This window comes from Enhydra lutris, unplaced genomic scaffold (assembly GCF_002288905.1).
Source record: "Enhydra lutris kenyoni isolate GAN:26980312 unplaced genomic scaffold, ASM228890v2 scaffoldscaffold21, whole genome shotgun sequence".
NCBI classification, from domain to species: Eukaryota; Metazoa; Chordata; class Mammalia; order Carnivora; family Mustelidae; genus Enhydra; species Enhydra lutris.
Window position 1 is genome coordinate 6,693,434 of NW_019154105.1, and position 18,389 is coordinate 6,711,822.

At 44.5% G+C, this 18,389-nt stretch overlaps 1 protein-coding gene across 3 annotated transcripts in view; it reads left to right on the plus strand.

The window, feature by feature from the left end:
- The window catches only part of LOC111149179 (scavenger receptor class B member 2), a 72,534-nt gene that overhangs the window by 28,675 nt on the left and 25,470 nt on the right, over positions 1–18,389 (plus strand). For 2 of the 3 annotated variants that reach the window (XM_022506120.1, XM_022506118.1), the window contains exons 3-5: positions 5,339–5,486; positions 6,620–6,808; positions 12,657–12,748. The exons of the other annotated variant lie outside the window; for it this stretch is intronic. In XM_022506120.1, coding sequence (XP_022361828.1) covers positions 5,339–5,486; positions 6,620–6,808; positions 12,657–12,748 — 429 coding nt within the window. The remainder of the gene's footprint in view (positions 1–5,338; positions 5,487–6,619; positions 6,809–12,656; positions 12,749–18,389) is intronic. 3 annotated transcript variants of the gene reach the window in all.

An 18,389-nucleotide genomic window follows, 5' to 3' on the forward strand; every position in this document is an offset into this window, starting at 1 on the left:
GTCTGGAGGCAGTTCGTTCTGAACCCCTACAGCACCCCGCCTTGCCTTCGGGCCGTTTCCCTGGCTCTGCCCTCTCTTCCTTGGCATCCCGTCTACTCTGTGACTTGACTTCTTCTCTGACGTGGCTGTTCAGCCCGGCTGGCCCAGAGCTGCAGGCTCTTCTTAAAGCTTCTCTTAAAGTGTCCTCCTCCTTAGGACCACAGTTTTCTCCCAGCTCCATGTAGGAAACACATCCTCCTTCACGCTGTGCTGCCTGCCCTCGCCCTCTCTCTGCCTCGAATTGGAAGCCCCCTCCTCTCCCACCTGGGAGAAGCCTCCCCCTTCCAGAACCTGCTCCTGCAAGATGCTGACCTCAGGACTCCCATGCCAGCGGCCATCCCTCCCTCCTCCGGGTAGCTGCCTAGCACCTTGAGTCAGCATCAGAGCACTTTCCACAGGCAAAATGGTGTTGGAGTGGCTGTCCTCGCATGCTATGCTGTGGGATTCTTGCAAACAGGAACAAGATCTTTGCGTCTCTCCATCTCGAGAGCTCTGCTCAAGCCTGCTTGCGCGTGATACTGGTAACTAGCGCGTCCTAAACACTTAGGATGTGCTAGACACATTCGAACTGGATTACAGACTTCCATGGATTTCATGCTCACAGCAGCCGTCCAAGGAAGGCATGTTATCATCTCCATTTTACAGATGAGGAAACTGAGGCACAGAATCAAGAAGTAATTTCTTTTTTTTTTTTTAAAGAATTTATTTATTCATTTGACAGAGAGAGATCACAAGTAGGCAGAGAGGCAGGCAGAGAGAGAGAGAGAGAGAGGAGGAAGCAGGCTCCCTGCCTAGCAGAGAGCCCGATGCGGGACTCAATCCCAGGACCCTGAGATCATGACCTGAGCCAAAGGCAGAGGCTTAACCCACTGAGCCACCCAGGCACCCAAGAAGTAATTTCTGAGTCACAGAGCTCGTAACTGAGGAAGCCAGGGTCAAATGCAGGCCTGGCAGGCAGCTCCCCACCCACGCCGCACCCAGCGAGCTCGTGACTTTCCACTAATTCTCAGCAGAGCGCGCGGACGAGTGGAGAACCTAATGGCGAAAGATGAGGGTTACGTAGTCCTGCCTGGAGCTGATTTATCCAGCATCTCAGAGGAATTAGAGATTGCTCTGATGTTCATTTTCTAGCTACTTAAAGTTATTCCTTCTGGTTTCCTTATCTCAGCTATTGTTCGCCTTCCATGATGGTGATTTTGTTTAATCATTCAGGAGTTTAAAAACTTTTTTGTTTTAAAAGTTGGACTCTGTTTTGTTTTGTTTTGTTTGTTTGTTTTTAAGATTTTATTTATTTATTTGGCAGAGATAGACACAGTGAGAGAGGAAACATAAGCAGGGGGAATGGGAGAGGGAGAAGCAGGCTTCCTGCTGAGCAGGGAGGCTGACGTGGGGCTTGATCCCAGGACCCTGAGATCACTACCCGAGCCGAAGGCAGACTCTTAACAACTGAGCCACCCAGGTACCCCGTAAAGTAAGAACTCTGTTTTAACCAAAAATGATTTTAAATTAACTATCTCTGAAATCAGTCTCGTATTTACCTGCCTGATGAAGTAGTTCATGGTGTATAACTCAACCTTTTATTAATGTCCAGGGTCATCACTGTGACTAAAAAACAGTAAGCCAGGGGCGCCTGAGTGGCTCAGTCCCTTAATAGTCTACCTTCCACTCAGGTCATGATCCCAGGGTCCTGGGATCGAGCCCCGCCCCACATCAGGCTCTCTGCTCATTGAGGAACCTTCTTCTCTTTCTCCCTCTGCCGCTTCTCCCTTCTTGTGCGCTCTCTCTCTCTCTCTCTCTCTCTCTGTCAAATAAAGAAATAAATAAAATCTTTAAAAAACAAAACAGTGAGACATAATCTGAGCCTGTGATGTCCTGGACCTCAGTGAGAGATTTATTAGCATCTACTAAGTATGAGGCACTTCAAGTACAGATCCTTAATTAATTGTGTAAGTATAAGATTTGCTTTGCCTTTTTTTTTTTTTTTTAACTCTTGTCTCTATTTCTGGAAGTTTCTTTAGTGTTCTTGGATCTGTAGAGCGGTAATCTCTCCCTTCTTGCTCTCGGTCTGCTGTTCCCCAGGAGACTGCCCTGCTGGTGGCGGACTGTTGTGGAGGAGCTGTGGGCGAGAACGGGTAACCAGACTTGTTGCTAATATTGTTAAAATTCCCCTCCTTCCACAGCAGACTCCCAAGGTGCCAGATAAGAGGCTTGGGAGGGGAAACATTTTGGATTTCCTCCACCAGTTGCTGTTCTAAGAGAGCGAGGCCCCTCACCATCCCTCGCCCGGCCTCTGCAGGGTGCGAGGCCCCTTCTGACCGCTAATGAGCGCTGTCCTCTCCAGTTACAACACAGGCCACATGTCAGTCATGCCTCAGGGAGGCTGGTGGCTGGGGAAGTCATGTGGTTCACTGTGAGTGACCTGACATGGTCCCTCCATGCCTGCCAAGGGAATTAAGTATCTCTGTGGTCTGGGAACCCTTGGCTTTGACCTTTTGAAATGTATTGAGAAACCGTCAAGTTACCGAGGGCCTAAAGTGATTGGAACCTCTATGCTCAATTTCCCTTTAAAATGTTAGGTTCTGGGGCGCCTGGGTAGCTCAGTGGGTTAAGCCGCTGCCTTCGGCTCAGGTCATGATCCCAGGGTCCTGGGATCAAGCCCCGCATCGGGCTCTCTGCTCAGCAGGGAGCCTGCTTCCCCCTCTCCCTCTGCCTGCCTCTCTGCCTACTTGTGGTCTTTGTCTGTCAAATAAATAAATAAATAAAATCGTTAAAGTGTTAGGTTCTTATAGAGTAAACAGTAAAGAAAACATTCAAAAAGCCATCTTCAGAGTCAGTGAATATAAACAAACATCCACGAAGCAGGCTCCAGGCTTGGAATTATTCTGGCCTCTAATTTCGTGACATCTGGGTTCAGTGAAAAAAATGTTAAAAGCTTTTGCGAGATTATCAGTTTTCATCATTCATCCGAAAACTTGGCAGAGTTCGTCCCTGGGCTTCTGCGCCTCGGGGGGTCGGCTCCCGGCCCGGCTTTCTCTGAGGGCAAGCTGGTGTTCATCCTGGGGTTACTTTTCCTGTTTTCCTTAGCAGTCAGGGAGGCCACCGTGGAGTCCGGACTGCAAGTGCAAAGAACTGTCCCTAGAGAAGGCTGTCCCCCCTCACCTCCCTGAAGGAGGCTCTGGGCCACTGGGGTTTCCATTTCGAGGCTCTGTGCTCAGAATCGGAGGCCGAGGGAATGGAACTGGTCGAGCTCGGGTCCCTCACCACGGCCAAGTGCAGGAGAGGAAGGGGAACAGGGCTCTGAGCGGAAGGGACGGAAATGAGTGGGCGTCAGCCGGCGGGTCTGTGGCCACTGCTGACCCACAGCACGAGGCTCGCTGCCACATACAGCCTCTGCCAGGGTCTCTACTCTTTCCTCGTACCTGCAAGGGCGTGTAATTTCTCCCGTTCGGCATTTGTTGGAGGCATTCGTGGGTTTCAGCCGGCAGACACTTACAAAGGAGGCCACATGATGTGGCAGGAAGAGCCCCGCGTGTGAGTTAGAAGACTTGGGTTCAAGGTCGGACTCCCCTAATGCCTGTCTGTGCCCTGTGTCCCCGTCTGTAACAGTGGGACAAAGCCGCTTAGCTCCGTCTGGGCCACAGTCTTGTCATAAGGGCTGAATAAAATCAGATGAAATCGTGTGGTTAAACCCTTGGAGAAGCCGTGCAGGGTCTGATATTTATTTATTGTGCATAGCTTGGTGCTTTATGATAAAGAGCAAAGACATCTATTTTAATGCATCTCTGTATTTACGTTTGTTATTCGCTTCTTGTCTATTTTTATCTTAAATTCTAGGAATTGAGATATACAAGGTACGTTAGTCTACCTGAGGCATCAAGATGAATCGCGCCACAATCTAGACGATGTCACTAAACAGTTTAGTGCCGAAGACGTGGTCCCTTCCGCTCCGCAGCGTTCAGGGGTGTGGCTGTGGTCAGGAAAGCCTGGGAGGAGGTGGGGGGTAGCCTTTGTACCTTTGTCAGAATTATAAACTCTTATTGATTAGCTGTGTCCAATAGAAATATAATGTGAGCCACATACTTAATTTAAGATTTTTCCCGTAGCTACATCTGAAAACAAAGCAAAAAGAAACAGGTGCAATTAATAGGAACAATATATTTTTATTTTACCCACTGTATTTAAAGGAGTATCATTTCAAAGCAGGTAATCAATATAAAACAATTCAGGAGAGATTTTACTCTCCTATTTTGGTGATGTTTTTGAAATCTGGTGTGTCTTTTACCCTCACAACACGTCTCAGTTCAGATTAGCCACAGTTCAACAGCTTAGGAGACCCGTGGCTATGGGGTCAGACAGCTCAGCCCTAGATGGAACCAGAATAAGACGAGGCAAGCAGCAGAGGGAGAGAAGCAGCAGAGGGAGAGAAGCAGCAGAGGGAGAGAAGCAGCAGAGACTGGAATGCAGTGAGCACCGGCTGTGGACCAAGCAGGGCCAGGACTAGCATTCATTCACTGGACGAACAAATTTATAGGATCCTGTTTTTATTTGGAATTTTGATATTTTGCTCATCATGAATGTTTTTGCATTAATTTGGATTTTTAAAAAAATGCATTACAATATGATTTACCTTCATATTGTAGTGTTGTGTTCTGGTGACTGTTATATTTTGCATGCAGAGCAAGTGCCACACACACACACACACACACACACACACACACACCCAGCCCTAGTGAGGTGCTGGCTCCAGGCACTTCCTGTGAACTTCCTAATACTCCATCTGGGGCATGAACTTGAACCAAACTGAGCTATTTACCAAAAGCAGGAGCCATCTCCTCTAATTTAAGTAAGCCTTGGGCATTTATTTTGTTCAATGAATTTTCAACTGAATTCAAGTTAGGAATAAAAAAAACTTTGGAAAATAAGTTGAAATTCAGACTGAATCTGTGAACTGAAAATTTTGAAAAATTTTTCGGGCACAAACTATAACACAGGAGAGAGTTCATCGGCCTTGATTTCCTGGTCAAGGGGACCCTGGACCATTGTGCCCCGGCCTCCCCCCTTGTAGGGGAAAAGAATGAAAAGGACAGTGTTTTGAGAAGACTGTCCGAGGCCTCATTTCCTTCCCACATTCCCCACATTCCACTTATTCTCCAGCCTTTACGGGGTACTTATCTGCAGGCTCTCTCCGTAATGATTATAGTGGGAATGTTGTGTTGGAAAAAACTTTGATATTAAAAGAAAGGTCAAAAATTGCTTTTTACAGTGGTACCGGTTTCAAACAGAATCCTCTTTCTTTTAGGGAACTTAGAAACAAAGCAGATATTCAATTTGGAGATAATGGAACAACGATTTCTGCCGTTAGCAACAAGGCCTACGTTTTTGAACGAAATCAATCTGTTGGAGACCCTAAAGTTGACTTAATTAGAACGTTAAATATTCCCGCGGTGGTAAGTAGGCATTTTCGGTATCGTTATTGTGGCTTTGAGAAGCAAGGAAAAAGCTCAGTTAAGGCTGTTACGTTTTTACATTTAAGAGTTATGAAGTTATGTTAAAAATAAACGTCTATAAAAATATAAATACATTTTTACACTTCCCTTCCTTAGAGTTCATCTGAGACTTTTTCCAGACTTTTTCAAATGGTGACATAATCTCAAAGATGTTTTCAATGCTCCAAAGACAAGATCTTTTCAAATGGTGACATAGTGCAAATTTTAGGACTCCCCGTGCCCAGTTTCTTGCTGTGTGTTCAGGATCAGCTCTTGTGCAGATAAATATGGATTTTTTAAAATAGGGATTTTGGAGGGGGGGAGGGCGGAGAGTGAATAATTTTTTAAAGATTTATGTGCCCCTTGTTTTGGTTCAGAAGGTCCAGCAACAGAATTGGCATGCCACTTCTTAGTTTAGGTTTCCATCTTAGATTTTTTAAATTCCCAAAATATATACTGACACCCCACCCCCCGCCCCTTAATAAACAGCAAAGACGGGGCTGAGCGCAGCCCAGCAGGATTTCCCTGGGCTCAGTTACAAGGACCAGCCTATCTGACAAAGATGTAGGAGACCCAGGGGACAACTTCCCTGTTCGCCTACAGCAGCCCCCTCTGAGGCTCCCACTCTGAGTCCTGGGTGGCAGCGACCCATGCCGCTGGACGCTCAGGGCGGACCCAGGACCCAGACGTGACCAGAGCCTGGATTTGACCCCCCCCCCCCGCCCCCGCTGCCTTGGCGGCGGGGTCAGGCTCAGAGCGACGGCGGCGCCACCTCGTGGCCGGAGATGCCAGCGCGGTTACGAGCCTCTCTCCGTCCCCCGGCGTGCGGAGGGGACCCGAGCCGCCTGCGGGCGGGCGTGCCGAGCTCACACTTAAAATCCACAGGGCCCAGAAGGGACAGGACCTGAAGGGTCTTGTTCTTGCACACGCAGCCAGGGAGGCTCTTTCTGCCTGACTTTGCGGCTGTTCGGTCTCAGCATCGACTGTTACGCTTCCAGCCCTCTTTGCCGGAGGGAGGGGCCGTAGGAGCGCGGGGGGAGGGGTGGAGGGGCGGGGCGGGGGCTCTGTCCCCTGAACCTGCCTGTGCCCCTCAGACCGCCATGGAGTGGGCGCAGCTCCGCTTCCTCCGGGAGCTCATCGAGGCCCTGCTGAAGGCCTACCAGCAGACGCTCTTCGTGACCCACACCGTGCACGAGCTGCTCTGGGGCTACAAAGACGAGATCTTGTCCCTCATCAACGTCTTCAAGCCCGAGATCTCGCCCTATTTTGGCCTGTACTATGGGGTAAGTTGATGTTTCTTTTCAGAACCTCTTTATTAAGCTGGTGGGGCGGGGGAGGGGCACTGCGCGCCAGATTCCGTCTTCGCTTTGGGCTTCTACCAGAAGACCTGGCATTCTAGAGGTCTTGTAGAGTTTGTGAAAAATAAGAAAGTATTTAATTTTTAGGGGAAAAAAAGTGCTTCTCCCACAATTCCAACATGCTACCAGCACCGACTCTGAACGAGAGCAGTTATGAAAAATACATAGAGTGACTGTGCCACTCATCAGGGTGGGATCTTTCCAAGCGTCATAAATTTTAGTGATCAAGGCCAAGTCTCCACCGAGCCCATGCGTCACCTGACAGGGACAAATAAACGAAACAGGCACATGTAATCCACAAGGGGTGGTGGCTCCATGCTCCATTTTCAGATGTGCCGTTCACCAAAGAGTCTGGATGATCTGAAACTGTGTCGCTCATCTGTGATTTCTTATGCTCGTAAGTGGAATTTTGTGTGGTTCCTGGCAGATTTTATTCACTTTGACTTGAAATAAAAAAAAAAAAATTTCAGGTTTCAGGTAATTACTGTTCAAAGCATATGTTATTGCTGCCTGAGTTTCAAATGCATTTTAGTTCAAAGGAATTTTGAAAATCCGTCTTCCCTCCACCAAAATAAATAAATAAATAAATAAATAAATAAATAAAAATCAAAAATAAAAACCCGTGTGAAACGGACGGTGAGAGGTTGGTAATGACGAACTTAAGAAGTGTTAGGTGGAGGGCGAGGTCTGAGACTGTGACGCATTTCCTCATCTTTAAGTTTGTGGTTATTCCCTGGTTCTCACTACTCAAGAACCTCACTCTCATCCTGTCATTTTCTGGTATGTTCCTCCATGTCTGTGGCAAAGGCTGATAATACTGCCCCTGTGCCGTCAAGGGTATACAAACCTTGGACACCATCCAAACAAAATAGTAAAAAAGTTTTTAACATGATTTATGTAAGAGTTGGAGGTCCTGGGACTAGGGCTGGGCTGAGCCTGAATCCTTCACTCTGGGTGAGTTTGATAAATGCTCCCTAGAAGATCCCATCTGATAGGAGCCCAGCTTCCGTAAGACCAGAGGAAGCACCAATTTCTTGTTAAACTGTGGCTGGACCTCCCTTCTTGAAAATACTTGAAAAAACTTCCAAGGAGAGAGAAACGCAAGCAGTCTCCATGCCCAGCACAGAGCCCGACTCAGGGCTCAGAGCTCACAACCTGATATCACGACCTGACCCCAAATCAAGAGACAGGGGCTTAGCTGACTGAGCCACCCACGTGGCCCAACAAAGCTTTCCTTAAGGCCCTTCGGGTCCCAGTGACTTCTGTCCACCTGCCAGGTAGATCCTGTCCCTAAGACCTCAGTATTTTTTTTGGCAACTTTCCATTGTATAGCCTCCTTTTTTTGTTTTTATATCATTGACTTCATCAGACTTATAACTAAGATCCTTCTGTATCTCTTTAAAATGTAACCCACGTTTATGGACTCGTTAAGAAATTGGCATTTTTTGCTTTCCCGAGGCAAGGATGTGTTGTTTTATGTATTTCTTTCTTTCTTCCTTTCTCTGTCCTTGCCCTTTGCCCCTCCTTGCAGACACCACCATATCCTCACAGGGCCCCGCTAGAGAAAAGCCCTGTCCCATTGCTCAGTAGATTTGTATGTGGTGTGGGTCTCCCACAGCCAGGAACAGAGCATAAGACCTGCAAACAGAGGGCCTGGATTGACGTTCTGACTTTTTCACTTCATAACTGTGGGGCTATTTCTGAATCTTGGTTTCATCATGTGTGACTTAAGGCTAAAAGTGTCCACGGTTCCAAAGCTGTTTTGCAAGGCTAAGGGAGAAGTCCATAAAATGCTTCCAAAACTACAAATCACGGTATGCATTTCAGGAGTCGCAATCCTTTCCCCCCATGCCCGGCTCCAGAGAGGACCCTGAGTTCGTGTGAGTGACTCGTGAATCTTTCCATTTGGGCTCCAGACACACTACCTGAGGTGGTGTTGGGGAAGAGGCGGTGTCTCTTGCCGGGTTGTCATCTGCTCTGGTCAAATACTGATTCTTCAGCCAATAGCACGGGAGTTCACACCTGCGCCGCCATCCATCCGAAGACCGGAACAGGCTGCGTGGGGGGAGGCACGCCGCCCTCGGCACCCACTCTTTTGCCCCTGCCTGAGCCTGGCCGAAATCTTTCCTGACTCCTGGTGGGCTTGTGGGAGCCTCCCCCTTGGACGGACCAGGCCATTGAGCGCTCTTCCTCCAAAGACTCTAGTGACAAGATAGCCAGACGATTACTGGGGAGGGACCGGGTGCGAGGACAAGCAGGATAAGTGATGCAGACATTGGCACAGAGCTTCCGAGAAGAAGGACCAGGTTAAATGCCAGATGCTCACATTGCGTTTTGCAGGGCCAATCAGCATGGTTTTACCCATTGATTTTAGGGCATCTCTGGTCTTGGCATTAGAGCACGCGCGCACCTCCCACTGGAGGTGGGTTCTGGGGTGTATAAAATTCTAGTTGTCAGAAAGTGCCTTTGAGAGGTCAGCCCATCCTTCGGGGGTAGGGGTGGGGGTCAAGCTTCCGTTACGGTCGTGGTAGGACTGTGGTGGTCCTAGCTCAGGGCCCCACTCCATCTCCCGCAGTAATATGTTCCTTGAACCCAGTGCACAACCGTGCCAGGACAACATAAAACCTCTTTATTCCTGCTTGTCCTCAAAGAACAAACGTTCCAGCAAGAGACAAGCATTCTCATGCAGTGTCTGATTCTGGAGCAGAAAACAGCTGGGGAGAACCCTTTCTGAATTTCTGTGAAATATTTAAATGCTTTTCTACTTTGCTTAGCCCCTATCTGAGTTAAGTGGAGGACTTTAGGAATCAGCATCCGTTCAATTTTTTATAAAATTGGTGGTTCGGCATTTTTTTAAGTGAAGTATTTGAATTTTCTCTAAGTTGGTATAATGTTCACTGTGCTCTCCCTAAAATGTCCTTTTTCTCATATCTTAAAGTCATTTGAAGCTTCATGTGGGGAATACGATGTGACCATTATGGAAGTGGACCGAGTTGATATATTGACATAGTTGGTGCAATTATGTTAAGTGATGGAAACAAGAACCAAAGTAGGCAAAACACATGAGAAGAGAATTCACAAAGAGTCTGAATTTTTTTAAGGCAGAGCTGAATGATGTGAGAAAAGGGTTCAACCTCAGGGAATAGAGAAATGCAAAAAGAGATAAGAAACCTTGTTCATTTTGGGTTCATCTAATTAGCAGAGCTTAACAAAAGCAACCTGGGGAATGTAAACTGATTGACTCTGCTATTTCTACCACCTTCTAGCGGGCTGACCTTGAACAACTTGATAAAATGTATCAAAAGGCTTAAACATGTTGGTGTTCTTTTCTCTAGTGATTTTATTTCTATGGGTCTATGTAGAAAACAAAAGTACTGACAGTGCTTTTATGCATAAAGATATTCATACAATATTATTTGTAGTAGCAAAAAAATTCAAAATTAAATATCCAATAATAAGAGAATAATTAATTATTTCTACATAATGTTGTGGAGTCATTAAATTATACCCCTGAAGAACTTCTGGTAATAGGGGAAATATGTTAAGTAAAAAAGTGTGTGTGGCGGGGGGTGCCTGGGTGGCTCAGTGGGTTAAAGCCTTTGCCTTCGGCTCAGGTCATGTTCCCAGGGTCCTGGGATCGAGCCCCACATCAGCCTCTCTGCTCAGCAGGGAGCCTGCTTCCTCCTCTCTCTCTTTGCCTGCCTCTCCATCTACTTGTGATCTCTATCTGTCAAATAAATAAATGAAATATTTTAAAAAAAGATATAATTCACTTATCATAAATTCACTATTTTAGAGTGGACAATTTAGCAGTTTTTAGTATAGTCACAAGATCGTGCAACCACCACCACTAGGTAATTTTAGAGTATTTTTGTCATCCTCCCCCCCCCCAAAACCCCATAATCAGTAGTCACTTCCATTTCTCCCGTTCCACTGATCTACTTTCTGTCTCTATGGATTTGCCTGCAAATCTATAGACATTTTTTAATAGTTAAAAGGATTGTGTCTTTTCTGGTTTTCTTTTTGCTTCTGCAAAGAAAAGTAAGATCATGCTTTTTGTTTGAGACAGAACACAAGAAATCCCCCCACACATGTGCGCAACCTCTCTCCTGCCCCTCTGGGGGTGCTGGGACCGCTGGTGCTAGACAGGAGTGGCCAGGCTGGCCCCAGCTGAGAGAGGAGAAGAGTCAGGGCTCTGTGTGGGAGCTTCTTCAGAGCCAGAAGGAAGGGAGTTTGGGAATGGAGCTTGGTTTTTTTGGGCAAAAAACAATATTAAAAAAACTCAACATACATGCCCGCTCTCCAGATGGGGCCAAGAGGCACTGCCTCTGATGGACCCATCTCTGGCAGTTGGACATTCATATGCAAGTTGGACATTCCTGTAAATGGAATCATACAATATCCCAACTTTGTGTCCGACTTCTTTTATTTAACATCATGTTTACCAGGTTCATCCACGTTGTAGCAGGTATCAGCCCTTAATTCCTTTTATGGCTGAGTTCTATTCTGTTTTACGCATAGACCATACTTTGCTTATCTGCTCATCAGTTGTTGGGTGTTTGGGTTCTTTCTACATTTGGGCTCTTAAGAATAATGCTGCTCTGAACATTTGTGCACAAGCTTTGTAGGGACGTTGACTATCTACCTTGGAATGGAATTCTCTTGGGTATACGGGGAGAAGTAGGATTTGGGGTCCTATGCTAATTCTGTTTGACTTTTTGAGGAACCACCAAATTGTTTTCCGCAGCAGCTACACCGTTTTCCATTCCCACCAGCAGTGTGTGAAGGCTCCCGTTTCTCCAGATCCTCACCAATGTTTGTTATTTTCCTTAAGATTTATTTATTTTAGAGAGAGAGCATGAATGGGAGAGGCAGAGAGAGAGGGAGAGAGGATCTCAAGCAGACTCCACAATGAGAGCGGAGCCTGACACGGGGCTCGATCTCACGACCCGAGATCACGGCCTGAGCTGAAACCAAGAGTTGGATGCTTTTCTGGCTGCACCACTGAGGAGCCCCGTTTTCCCTTTTTTCTTTCATCGCCGTCCTGGTGGGTGTGAAATAGTGTTGTGGCTCTGATTTGCATTTCCCTGAAGACTGATGGTGTTGAGCATCTTCTCATGTACTTGTTGGCCATTCAAATATTTTGGAGAAATGTCTCTTCAAATCCTTTGTCCATTATTTAATTGGGCTCGTACTTTTTAAAACCATATGTAATAATATGATTCATATGGTATTTAGTCAAATAGTCACCGTATTCCTGGTTCAGTCTTATGTAACAATTACATCCAAATAGGATGGTTTCGTGAAGCTTGAGTTTCTCAGTTACTGTATCGTCAGGGTTCTCCGGAAAAACAGAATCAGTAGGAGATCTAGATCTACTACCTGTATCTGTAGTATCTATCTAAGAGATTTATATGTATTAAGGAATTGGCTTATGCAGTGGTGGGGGCAGCTGGTGGCCGGTCTGAAATCCATAAGACAGGCTGGCAGACTAGAAACTCAGGCAGGACTTCTAAATTGCATAATTGGGAATTCCTTTTGTCCAGCAAACTTCAGATTCTGTTTTTAAACCCTTCAACTGATTGGATGAGTCCGCCCACATTACCAGTGGTAATTTACTTGAAGTCAAATGATTTTAATATTAATCATATCTACAAAATACAACACTATCTAGACTAGTGAGTGACCAGGCAACTGGGCACCATATTCTACCAAGTTAACATAAAATTAACAATCATGGTTTCTTAAAATGATCCTATTCACTTATTTTCAGAAAAATGGGACTAATGATGGAGACTATGTTTTTCTAACCGGAGAAGACAATTACCTTAACTTTTCAAAGATTGTGGAATGGAATGGAAAAACGTAAGTGTAACAGTTTACTAGTGTAATTATTTTTTAAATTTCTGTTTAAATTGAATGTCCATTTATATATTATTTCAAAAAATATTATCACTGTCATTTTTTGCATGAAAACTCTATAAATATGTAAAATATCTTTGTAATTACTATTGTATAAATCAAGATTGGGGCAACACACTTTATAAATTAAGTATCAGTGTTTTGTAGACTGCTCACGGCGAGGCATGCGTTACAAGCAGGGAAAACTTTCACTTTCCACGTGGTCATTGAATGATGTGTAGCTACAGCACAAATACTTTAAAACCACTTGTTTTGGGGGGAGAGGGAAGAGTTTCTCTTTTTAATTTAGTGATTGTGGATTGTTCACGTGTTTTTCTTTAAGGGTAAAAATACATGTGAGTTCACCATCATGGTATTCCAGAAATATAATTTAACATTTATAACTTAAACTACTTCCAAAAAGTTGCTGAGACAACTTGCAATAAAGCTACGTATAAGCCAAGATACTTTAAATCAGAGGAATTAGAAACCTTGGAGAGAAAAGGAGGGTAATTCTTCAAGGACAGAAGTAAGAGGAACTCTGTTCTTGAACATTAAATTTACATCTAAGCTTCCCAGAAATATGGGCAAAAAAACCTGGTGTGGAATATAAGGGAACCTCTCTGTACTACCTTTGCAACTTTTCTGTAAATCTGAAACCATTTTTAAATAAAAAGTTTATTTAAATTTTAAAAAGCACCCATGTCTGTGTACATAAACATACATTTGTGTATACACACTTCAGAATAGGTCAGATCCCTTAAAGAATATGTGAGAAGCTGGTAATAGTGTTGCCCCTGGAGGGGGAAACGTGGATGGCCAGGGCACTGGCCCCAGGGAGATTTACTAAAAGTGGCTTTTGTTTTAGACTCAATCTGTTATTTTCTTTCTAATCTTTTAATAGCACAGTATTATCCTTTTAAATGTGTATCACAATTACTGATACAGTTATAATATAATGATACAGTGTTTGGTATATTGGACTTTTTTTCTGATTTATGTCTGTTCTACCCTCAGATTTTTATGGTTCATATTTAACAATATTTTTCTGACAAAATTGAAAGCTATTTGTCTCTTCTCCCAAACAGAACACTAACTACCAATTTTGTAACATATTACACCTATCTTCCATGCTATTTCACATTCTTTGTAAGCCAAATATAAGTAAAATGTTTATTATGTTTATAGTAAATAATTAATAAACCTGTTTTATTAAATTTCCTTTTTTAATTTTCTGGGCAATTTTACTGAAATTCTAGTTAGTTAACCTACTATGCAACATTAGTTTCAGGTGTACAATATAGTGATTCAGCACTTCAACATACGACACCCAGTGCTCATCACAGGTGCCCTCCTTAATGCCCATCCCCCATCTAGCCCATCCCTCCGGCAGCCCTGTTTGTTCTCCATAGTTAAGAGTCTCCTCTGGTCTGCCTCCCTCTGCTTTATTTTTCCCTTCATCTATATTCACTGTTTTGTTTTCTTAAATTCCACAGACGAGTGAAATCATACGGTATCTGTCTTTCTCTGACTTATTTTGCTTAGCGTAATGCACTCTAGCTCCATCCACATCATTGCAGATGGCAAGATTTCATTCCCTTCATGGCTGAGTCATATTCCATTATATATACGTGTACCACCTCCTCTTTATCCGTTCATCAGTTGGTGGACATTTGGACTCTTTCCTTAACTTGGCTCTTGTTGGTAATGCTGCTGTAAATCCTGGGGGGCCTGTGTCCTTTTGAATCTGTATTTTTTTATCCTTTGGGTAAATACCTGGTAGTGCAGATCCTGGGTGGTCGAGTAGTTCTATTTTCAACTCCGTACCGTTTTCCAAAGTGGTTGTACCAGTTTGCATTCCCACCAACAGTGTAAAAGATTTCCCTTTCTTCACATCCTCACCAATATCTGCTGTTTCCTGTGTGGTTAATTTTAGCCGTTCTGACAGGTGTGAGGTGGTAGCTCATCGTGGTTTTGATTTGTATTTCCCCGATGCTGAGTGATGTGGACCATCTTTTCATGTGTCTCTTAGCCATCTGCATGCCTTCTTTGGAAAAACTCATGTCTTCTGCCCATTTCTTAACTGCACTAAAAAAAATATATATTCTGCTGCTTTAGGGTGAAAAAATATATATGATATATATTAGACATATAATATGTTAGATATTATTTATCTAATTATATAGATATATAGATAGATAATATCTAATAGATATCGTATATCTGATATATATCTAATGTATAATATATAATATAGAATCATAATATATTCTCTATATATTCCCTATTCTTTTCTCTCTCTATATATTAAGTCCGTCTGGTCCAGTGTGTCATTCAAAGCCATTGTTTCCTTGTTGATTTTCTGCTTAGATGATCCGTCCATTGCTGTAAATGAGGTGTTAAAGTCCCCTACTATTACTGTATTGTTATCAATGAGTTTATGTTGGTTATTAATTGATTTGTTTAATTGGGTGCTCCCACATAGGGGGCATAGATATTTATAATTGTTATGTCTTGTTGGATAGGCCCCTTTTATTATGATATAGTGCCCTTACTCATCTCTTGCTACACTCTTTGGTTTAAAATCTAGTTTGTCTCATATAAGTGTGACTACTCCAGCTTTCTTTTGATATCCATTAGCATGACAAATGGTTCTCTATCCCCTCACTTTCAATCTGCACGTGTCTTTAGGTCTAAAATGAGTCTCTTACTCTTAATCATAGGAACCAAATTGACGGTTGCTGGAGGGGAAGAGGGTGGAGGGATGGGGTAACTGGGTGATGGACATTAAGTGGGGGGGGCGCGTGACGTGATGAGCACTGAGTATTACATGAGACAGATGAATCACTGACCTCTACCTCTGAAACCAACAATACATTATATGTTAATTTTTAAAAATAATAAATAAATAAATAAATATAAATAAACAACTACAGAGGAAATAAATAGATAAATAAATGTCACATGCACAGAAAAAAGAAAGTAAAATAAAGAGTCTCTTGCAGGCAGCATATTGATGGGTCTTATTTTTTTCATCCATTCTGATACCCTGTGTCTTTCGATTGGCACATTTAGTCCATTTACATTCAGAGTGATTGTTGGTGATACAAATTTAGTGCTGTTGTATTACCTGTAAAGTCAGTGTTTCTGGAGATTTTCTCTGTTCCTTTCTAGTCTTTGTTGCTTTTGGGCTTTCTTTCCCACTCAGAGTCCCCTTTAATCTTTCTTGCAGGGCTGGTTTAGTGGTCCTGAACTCCTTTAGTTTTGTATGTCTGGGACACTCTTTATCTCTCCTTCTATTCTGAATGACAGCCCTGCGGGATAAGGTATTCTTGGCTGCATATTTTTCCTTTTTAGCACATTGAATATATCATGCCACTCTCTCTGGCCTTTCAAGTTTCTGTGGACAGATCTTCAGGGAACTTCATGTGTCTACCTTTGTAGGTTAGGGGTTTTTTTTTTCCTTACTGCTTTCAGGATTTTTTTTTCCTTATCTCTGCATTTTGCAAATTTTACTATGACATGTCTTGGTGTTGGACAACTTTTGTTGATTTTGGTGGGAGTTCTCTTTGCCCTCTTGATTTAGATGTCTCTTTCCTCCCCCAGATTAGGGAAGTTTTCAGCTATAATTTGCTCAAATAAACCTTCTACCCCTTTTTCCCTCTCTTCTTCTGGAACTCTTAAGATATACGTATTATTACACTTTATGGAGTCACTGAGTTCCCTAACCAATATTTTTTCTTTCCAACTTCATTGTTTTCCATAATTTTATCTTCTACATCACGTGTTTGCCCCTCTGATTCTTCTGTTCTTGTGATCATTAAATCCAGCTGGTTTTGCATCTTGGTTATGGCATTTTTAATTTTGCCCTGACTAGTTTTTAGGTCTTTTATGTCTGGGCTAGGGGACTCCCTGATGTCTTCTATGCTTTTCTCTAGCCCAGCTAGTATCCTTATGATTATTGTTTTAAATTCTGGCTCAGGCATATTATTTATATCTGTGTTGATTAGCTCCCTCACTGTGAACTCTTCTCACTCTTTTATTGAGGATAAATTCTTCCATCTTGGCATTTTGTCTAGGTCTCTGTCTTCTTTGTTATGAAAGCCTGTTATGTTTCTTGCTTCTGAGATAATGGCTATATTAAGAGGAGGTCCTATACTGTCCAGGGACTGGAGCTTCAGGAGGTGTCTCTGTCACGTGCTTTGCACACTCTGCTGTTGTGTTTCGGCTGCTCTTTTCATCAGGTCAGGCCTCCGTAGGGTGTCCCCTTGCTCACAGTGGGGACTCTTCGGACCCTGTCCAGCGTGCGGTGAGCTTAACTAGGTGTGTTTTGTTCTGCCTGTTAGGAGAGATTAGATCCTGTTTTCCCTAGAGCTGAAGCTTTGCAGTGCTCTGTGGTCAGTAGACTTGGTGGGCATGGGGGGGTTTGTGCTGGTCCTCTGGGGGGCCGACATCCTGCTGCTCTGACTCTCAGGCACCCCTGCCCTGGTTCAGAAGCACTTGTAGAGTGTAGGGGGACTTGGTGTAAGCAGTTCGAGCCTTCACTGTGGGTGTGGTGCCGCTCACTGAAGTCTGTCTGTGCTGATGTACAGGGGAGAAAACTGGCGGCAGCCTGCTCTCTCATCCCCAAAGAGGGGCATGCGTGCCCACCATTGTTCAGGAAGCCTCCAAGAAGAGCAAACACTCTCCCCTCTTTTGTCCCAGACTTCCCTCATGTCCCTGCCTTCACCTTGTCAGTGTCTGAGCCATTTGCCCACCCAGGGGCACTGTGGCTTTTGTTTCAGGACCGCCAGCTGGATTTCAAAACTCCAAATTTTAGGGACCCAGCATGGCACAGACGGGCACTGATCCTCTGGGGTAGGGTCTTGCCATACTGCGGCTGGTGCCAGTATGTCCCAGAAGGGCAGTCACACGCACATGCAGGGGCTTCGAGTTTACAGTAAAGCACAGTAAAAAGCCTGCTGCTGGGTTAGTGGCCCGCAGCAGGTGTCTCTGCTCCTGTGCTGATGAATGGGACAGCACATTGGCACCTGCTGGCTCCTTTGTTTCTAGAGAGGCAATGCCACTTCTCCCAAGTGCACTCCAAGAAGGGGAACCATCTCTCCTTGTGCCACCCAGGGGATCCTCCGACCACACTGTCTGCTCCTGGGCCTCCGCCCTCCTTCTCCACAGGAGCACCGCTAAGCCCGCGAGGCTTCACCCCAGCAATGGTGCAGAATTCTAAAACTTTAGATGTAAAAACTTGTGATTATCAGTCCCTCTCGTTTTCCCCGTCAGTGGTTTTGGGGAAGTGTTTTTCTTGTGTGATAACCTGCAGCCTGTGCCCCTTTTCTGTCTCTCTCTCTCTCTATGATCAGGGGCTCCCCCTCCCCTCAGCACTGGCGATTCTTTTCTCCCCAAATCACATCCCCACATCTCCTACCTTCCATGACGTGGCCCCTTTTCTCCCTCTAGTTGTGCAGTTTGTTCTCTCAGTCCTCAGATTGGTTTCCTTGTGTTCTGAGTGATTTGCTGTTTAGCTAACTGTGTTTGAGAGACAGGGCAAGCATAAGGTCCTCCTTCTACTCTGCCTTCTTAAGTCCATCCTCAAGAGCCGATCATACCT